The sequence below is a fragment of the Poecilia reticulata genome, linkage group LG5 (genome assembly GCF_000633615.1).
Source record: "Poecilia reticulata strain Guanapo linkage group LG5, Guppy_female_1.0+MT, whole genome shotgun sequence".
Classification (NCBI taxonomy): Eukaryota; Metazoa; Chordata; class Actinopteri; order Cyprinodontiformes; family Poeciliidae; genus Poecilia; species Poecilia reticulata.
In genome coordinates this window covers 6,428,791-6,436,233 of record NC_024335.1, presented here as the reverse complement: position 1 = coordinate 6,436,233, position 7,443 = coordinate 6,428,791, and the positions used below count along the sequence as shown (strand labels likewise).

Sequence of the window (7,443 nt, the reverse complement as noted above, 5' to 3'; positions counted from 1 at the left end):
TCTATCTATCTATCTATCTATCTATCTATCTATCTATCTATCTATCTATCTATCTATCTATCTATCTATCTATCTATCTATCTATCTATCTATCTGCATATTTTGCCTATTTATGGGTGGAAAAGCCATTTTATGAAATGTTTTATAAAATTATTGATACAGGAATACTTTTAAAAATGTACCTTTATGTGAAATAACTATAACAAAGCATTTCCTATTTTATCATTTTCTCTTTTCCCGTTGATCAGAGGTTTTAGAGAACATTTTTTTGCCCGATTTCCTTTAGAAACTGGATGAAGACTCTTATTTATTTTGTCAGCATGCACAGTGAGGAGGACGGTATGGAATAGGAGAAAAAACAATGTTAGAGGGGTCAATAAGTTTCCATAGCGACACCAGACATCAGCAACTTTTTGTATTTTYGCCTGTAGCCAGTCATAATATAGAAAATGTCCAGAGCCGCAAAACCTATACAGCTCTTAAACAATCTCGGAGTATCAGTTTTCATTTGATTAACTGAATAATTATTAACATTAACTTGGTTTGTGGTGAAAATAAGAACCACAGTTTCATTGTTGTTCTTTGACACAAAGGACAAAAAAATCAATATGTTCTTCTATTCAATATTCTATATTTACAGAAAATACTGAAATAATAATTAACTCTTTGCAGCCAAAGGACAAAAAAAACCTCAGCTATGAAGTCAATACACCAATGTATCATCAATCATTTTCTATATTGATAAATTATTTGCAGATATTAGGTAATGTAAGGCAAGGTAATAGCACTTTTTCAGCAACAATGCAATTCAAAGTGTTTTACAAGAATTAAAGGGAAATACAAACAATATAAAGTAAAGAGMAAAAGAAGAGAGAAAATCTGTAAATGTAATATTAAGTGAAAATGTATTATTACATTTATCTGTTCTTAAACAGAACTGCTCAGTTGGCTAGGAATATTAGGAACCACTGTGGCTATGAAAAAAGTATTTTTCTGTCCTACCATCACAAAAACAAGCATGTGAAGTTTGATCAACTACACTGACCAATGTCTTTAACTTGAAATTTGTTCTATGCTCATGTACATTTGTCACCTCTTTGAAAGATTATTAGGTCTGCTTCTTTAGCAGAAAATCTTACAGAATAAGCAGAAATAACTTAAGACAGGGGTGCTGTGGTGGTGCAGGGGTTAAGCACAATCCACACATGGAGGCCTTAGTCCTCAACGTGGCCGTCACAGGTTTGATTCCTGGCCTGGTGACCTTCATGTCTTCCCCTTTCTCTCATTACCCATTTTCCTGTCAATTCACTATAAAATAAAGGCTGCTAGAGCCAATAAAACCTCTAAAAAGAAACAACTAAAGACTTTTTCTGAATGTTTTGTGATAAAAACACAAAACTGAAATTCATAGTATTATTTTCTTCAGCACGTTCCTCCCAACATTGACTTAAAATGTATGGCTGCAAGTTCTCGTGTGATTAATTGTGACTTTTTGTCAAAGAAAGCAGCAGGAAGTTTTGGTGCACATAGATAAAGCAGCACATATTCGCATTGTGGTTTTGTTCTCATTGTTTTTAGCTCAKGATTTATGTGAGGGTCTGTCCTCAATCAGAAACTTTGGAAACAAAAAATCTATTCCTGGGTTCCTCCTGTCATGCTACTGCCGATTGTTCCACTTGAAAATGTTTGTTTTACATTATTACATGTATATTTGCACATCAAAAAATAGCAACAATAACAGAATCATGTTTAACTATTCCAGAAGAAATGTCACATGAATGCTGAGAGGGTATTTTAAGAGCAGACAGTGACACGCTGTCTTTCAGCTGGAATGGCTGCTTTTTGTTCACGGTCTCTGCAGGAACACTGAAGTGGCTTCAGGGCCACTTCTTATAGCCGACTCATTATGTCTAATTGAGTTTTAGTGTGATTATCTAAGCAAGAGGTCGAACACCTTCATGCAGAAGAAGTAGAAAGAGCTGCTAAGGCAGGTTAATAAATGAAACATGGACCAGACGTGCTAATTGATTTTTCTTTTAAAGAATAAAATCAAAGCTTCTTCCTGTAAAACTTTAATTAAAAAACAAAATGCTGTATAAGTGTGAAATGCAATAATGAAGCTTCACCTGAATCTGAAATGAACCAGATGTTTTATTGCTTTGATTTTAGATGTTAGATTGCTGAATAAAATTATTTATTACTGGCAATTAGTAATAAGTAAAGTCTTTCTAATGTGTGATTATGGAACTGAATATGAAGCATAATGTTTGCCTTTTTATCTGCAGTTAAAAGTTATTGATGTTTAAGTTAAGTGACTTGTAACATAAAAAGATAGTCCACTCTATGAACTTCTTTCATAATAATAATAATAATAATAATAATAATAATAATAATAATAATAATGTTTGCTATTGTTATTGTTGTTGTTTTTGGTTTTATTTTGAAGGAAATCATATGTATCACAGCTGTTATCTTTATTAAAAAAAGAAAAACTGCAAACCAAAGTGGCAGCAATATTTAGAGTTTATCTCCTTCCTCCATCTTTGATGGTCAAACATGTATAGTTACCAAACGATCTCAAGTAGGACAAACATGCAAAGAGGTAATAAAATGTAGCCTACATCTTATTTAACTAGAGCATGTAACAAAGGCCAGGCAGTAAAAACCCGTCACCTTTGAGCCCACCTGCAATAAACCTTATGCAATCTGCGATATGAAAAGGTGATTTAAAAAAAAAAAAAAAATATTTGCTCAAGAGTTAAAGTTTAAACTATAATCTATAGTCTGCAGTTATTAATAACATCTGTACTGATACGTATCTTGAGTAAAAAGAAAACAACCCTGTAAAGCAGAACCCACAGCAAAACACGCAAATATAATGTAATGTAAAGAAATCACGTAACGAAATCTGTCGTCACCAAGCCCCGCCTTCGGACAGTACACGCTTTTTGATTGGTTGAACGTTCAGAATCAGTTGAGTTTCATTGGATTCTAAGATTTTGTAGTCATTTCAGGAAGAAGGTGTTTTGCAACTGCTGTCAGAGTGTAGTGGGCGTAAGAAGTGTTTACAGACTACACGTTAGTGTCCACTTCTCGTGGATTTTCTCATAAACCGGTTTTGTTGTAAAGTCTGTGCGGGTAGAGCCGTGGAAAAATGGCTAAAATCGATCTGGCTAAAGTCGGGAAGAACTTACTGAAGAGCGCTGACAGTGGAGAGGTGAGCTGACCGAGTGGGCTGTTTACAGCTGAAGGTTTTTTCTCTATCATAACTGTCTATTTAGATGTTTTTATTATTACTATTATTATTAGTAGTAGTAGTATTTATTATTAATTCTGTAACTTTTGTTGTTGTTATGTTAACTGTTTCCTTGAATTTAACATTTAAAGGAGATAAAACAGTTGTAGGTTTGCTTTTGCTTTGCATAAGCAGAATTTGCTGTGACATAATGATGATTTGATGTAACATGTGACATTTGATGTAATATGTGACATAATGATGATTTGATGCAAATAACCCTGTTTAAATCACTGGTTTAACCGAGAACCGAATTCATCAACCAGTTTACCAAATACTCTCACCTGCTTCCCATTCATTTCATTTTGGGGTTTAATTTTCCTCCCTATGTTTCAGAAAGTGGAGCTCCAGTCTCTGTGGCAGGACCAGCCTGTGGTTGTGTTCTTTCTGCGCAGGTTCGGCTGCCAGGTGTGCCGATGGATGGCGTCAGAGATCAGCAAGCTGGAGCCTGAACTCCGGGCCAACGGGGTCTCCCTGGTGGGAGTCGGACCAGAGGAGCTTGGGCTGCAGGAGTTCAAGGAAGGAGGGTTTTTTAAAGGCTGTAAGCACCACTTACTCACATCATGCAAATGTAGCCCCAAATGATAAAATTAAATCTGCATGTGAGATCAAATATGGCCACATTTAAGCCGAGGTCAGAGATGCATCATTTCCAGGCTGAAGCCATCATTGTAACCTTAATGCCCTCTTCTGTAACACAGAAATCCCCGTGGGCGCGTCAAGGGGGCATACAGGCATTTTTATTGACTCCATTGTTTTCTACAGCCACTCCTGTTGCGTGAATAGTATAAAACATCATCTGTCACCTTCTGTTTCAGCCATTTATGTGGATGAAGAAAAGAATTGTTACAAGGATTTGGGATTCAAACGGTGAGCGCATGAAGTCCATGTTTAGATCAATGAAAATACTGTTTTTATTTCTAAACCTGTGACACTAACTGCAGTATAATCTGGTTGAATTTCTTAGACTCTTTATCTTAGACTCTACAGTGCCCTGCAAATGTTTTAATCACATCACAACTTCAAACTTCAACGTATTCTATTTAAATTTTATGTGTACATTTCCAAAACAACATGTCGTAGCAGCTAACATATCACTAATTGATAATTGATTTTCCTTTTTTTTCCATAAGTAAAACATTCTGGAAGATGTTATTTGTATTTATGTATCAAGTTAACACTTTATTAAACCACTTTAAGTGCAGGCGTTGTGAACTATATAATTGGATTCGGCAATTTGCTGATCGACTCTAGTAAAGAGTTTGTATCTGTTTACTCTTCCAGGTACACAGCTTTAAATGTGCTTCCTGCTGCTTTAGGGAAGAAAGTGAGAGATATAGCTTCAAAGGTAGGTCTATTCATATTTATTTTACTGCTAAAGAAAGGAAAATATAAATTCAGTTGTCCGCTATTCTTTAGAGCTCAGGTTATTCATATTATAGTCATAAGATATAAGATAGTATGCAGTTATATTAACTTTTTCTGACCGTGTTTTGCTTCCTTCAGGCTGGCGCTGCAGGAATCCAGGGAAACTTGAAAGGAGATCTGATGCAGAGTGGGGGCTTGATCATTGTGACAAAAGGTATAATCTTCATGCATACGGGAAAATAAAGCACAGATTTCAGTCAAAAGAGCTGATGATCACCTTACAGGTTGACACTGACAGGAGAAATTTACCCTGTGATTTAAAGTCGGTCAGGTAAAACTTTGGAAATGCACTTTTGCCGTCTGTCCTCTAGAGGGCAGGAGTGTATCATATTTTTTATCCATTAGTGCTCAGTAGGAAAACAACCTTCATTTCTTGTTTCTAAATCATTGTTACATCTTGTTCAGTTTTGAAGAAACTCATTTATAATTCCACAGAAAGTGCTGACGTTTGTTTGTTAAAATCGCAGATACAAATAAATAACATCACCTACTTATAAAAATGGTGAGCGAAGCCCATAATTTTGCTGTTGATTCAGATCATTTTCATTGTCAGGATAAACACTAGGGGCCAGAAATAGATGACTGCTGCACCGCTCCTCTCGGTTAATTTACTGATGCTCTTTTTTACGGAGCTGCAGGGCATCTTGCCCTGACGGAAAGGAGTTTAAATCGCAGGTCATTCTGTACTGTGCAGCTGTACAATTTTGTCTTTGTTCTACCAAAGCTCCTTTATGGAAACAGTCCAGCTTCTCACCAAATGATGGGATGCTACTAGTATATGGTGATATGTTAGAACATAAAAACATACATGAATAAAGCAGCAGATGTGTCATAAAATATAACAAATGCATTAAGCATGTAGCACCTGAACCATTTTACATTTGTTGAGAGACAAAACAGCACCAGAGTCACTAAAAGCATCACAAATCATGACTGTAAAATACCATTTTGCAGGAAAACCTTTGGACTTGCCTTATATTACAGGTTTTGTAAGGTTTGGCGCCATTATCATCTGATGTTAAGACCATAACTAACATTAAAATGTTAATTTCAGGGCTTAAGAAGTGGCTGATGATGAACCAGAACAACATTCATTTTTAAATGTAATTGTAGTTTTAAATGTATTGTTTTTTTGTTGTTTTTTAAATAATTTTACTGTTGATGTTAACTTTTCATTTAAATCAACAGTTAAAGATCCTTCTATAACTGCCCCCTAGCAATGGTTACTCCTGGTTACTAGCAATGGCTATAAAAACTATGATGCAGGCATTAGATGGTCTTGATCTATGGGTCTTGTATGTGTTCCTATCAAACAAGCAATAAAATGAATAGACATAAATTAATTATAAAATATTAATTTGTTGGGTCATTTATTTCTTGGAAAAGAAAAATTGAAGCTTCTTTTTCTGCTAGGTTTATGTATCTTTGATGGTGATTTCTTTGTGTTTGTTGTTGCGACTTTATGCTAATATTATTTCTCCCAAATACTCAACATGAAATCTGTGCTTCTTAATACTTTAATAACCTAAAAAATGCATAATCATTTCTATTTTCTGCTGTTAAGGTGGAGAAAAGGTGTTGCTCCACTTCATCCAGGATTCACCGGGAGACTTTGTACCTCTGGACGACATCTCCACGGCTCTCGGTATCTCAGCCACAGTAAAAGCCGGGCAGAAGCCAGTGGTAAGGCCTTTTCATTTGTTAAACTAACATAGTATGACTAAACGGTTAAAAAGAAAAGAGGGGAAAGTGTGTGACTCTCTTACGTCAGCAGATACTGATGCAGCTGAGATGTCGCTTCACAGGCAATTTCACACCTATTAGTTCATCTTAGTGGTCTGTCAGGACCTGGAAAGCTTTTGCTCTGAAGTGATGAACTCTGTTCTTAAAAACACAAGAGAAGGTCTCACCAGACCAGCAGGCAGTGGTGGGAAGTAACGAAGTACAAGTACGTCGTTACTGTACTTAAGTACAATTTTCGTGTATCTGTACTTTACTTAAGTAGATTTAATAATGGATACTTTCTACTTTTACTCCACTACATTTTACAGTAAGTATCTGTACTTTCTACTTCACTACATTTCTACAAAACTGTCGCGTTACTCGGTACATCGAAGTCGCATTGTGTTTTTTTTCCGTTAAAATGTGAAGTTCAGGGTCTTAAGGTGGCGCCGTAAAATCCGAGCAATAACGTGACTTACGTGTCTGTTGTCACCATCGGCTCCACCTTTACTCGCACGCGGAGCTCCAAGACATGCGCAGTGGTTTCCTCTGAGCGTCAGTAATATAATAGTACTGAAGCGCTCCATAAATCATAAGATATGGCGACATGTAAAATCAGCAGCGCTTCGCTTTCGCAGACGGTGGGACTTTGTCCAATTTTTAACGTCACTTGGAAGGAAAGCTTAAAGAAAGGTAAGCTCCGTGGACGTGATGCTAGCAAAGTTAGCTGTATTGACTGAGACACATGTTGCATCTGCGATGACTGACATGTCRCAGATATGGGACAACGCTGTGACCAAAGTGCAATATTGTAATATGACATTCACGGACGATCCGATTCTTCTGGACGGATCTTGACTAAGTCCTATAGTACTGAAGCCTCACTGAGAGCCGTTCTTTGTTCTTGTAATACTCTGCGAAGACTGCAGTAGCTATTTTATTTCATTAAAATATCTTTATATTTAATTGGTGAATAAATAAAACAAGAACGTAAGAAC

General features: G+C 36.2%; 1 protein-coding gene and 1 long non-coding RNA gene across 3 annotated transcripts in view; one reads left to right on the top strand and one right to left on the bottom strand.

The window, feature by feature from the left end:
* The first annotated feature begins 2,937 nt into the window (after positions 1–2,937).
* Positions 2,938–7,443, top strand: part of prxl2b (peroxiredoxin like 2B) — a 7,952-nt gene continuing 3,446 nt past the window's right edge. Inside the window, exons 1-6 of the mRNA XM_008408588.2 lie at positions 2,938–3,217; positions 3,632–3,836; positions 4,114–4,165; positions 4,580–4,643; positions 4,802–4,877; positions 6,288–6,406. Of these exons, the coding sequence (XP_008406810.1) occupies positions 3,155–3,217; positions 3,632–3,836; positions 4,114–4,165; positions 4,580–4,643; positions 4,802–4,877; positions 6,288–6,406 (579 nt within the window). The 5' untranslated portion in view covers positions 2,938–3,154. The remainder of the gene's footprint in view (positions 3,218–3,631; positions 3,837–4,113; positions 4,166–4,579; positions 4,644–4,801; positions 4,878–6,287; positions 6,407–7,443) is intronic.
* Positions 3,711–6,966, bottom strand: LOC103464466 (uncharacterized). 2 transcript variants are annotated; one of them, XR_533665.1, is made up of 4 exons: positions 6,925–6,966; positions 6,490–6,602; positions 4,783–4,884; positions 3,711–3,799 (listed from the first exon to the last, which is right to left on the bottom strand). It is a non-coding gene; the product is annotated as an uncharacterized LOC103464466 (long non-coding RNA). The 2 variants fall into 2 exon arrangements; XR_533666.1 differs by having other exon boundaries at positions 6,490–6,607; positions 6,925–6,962.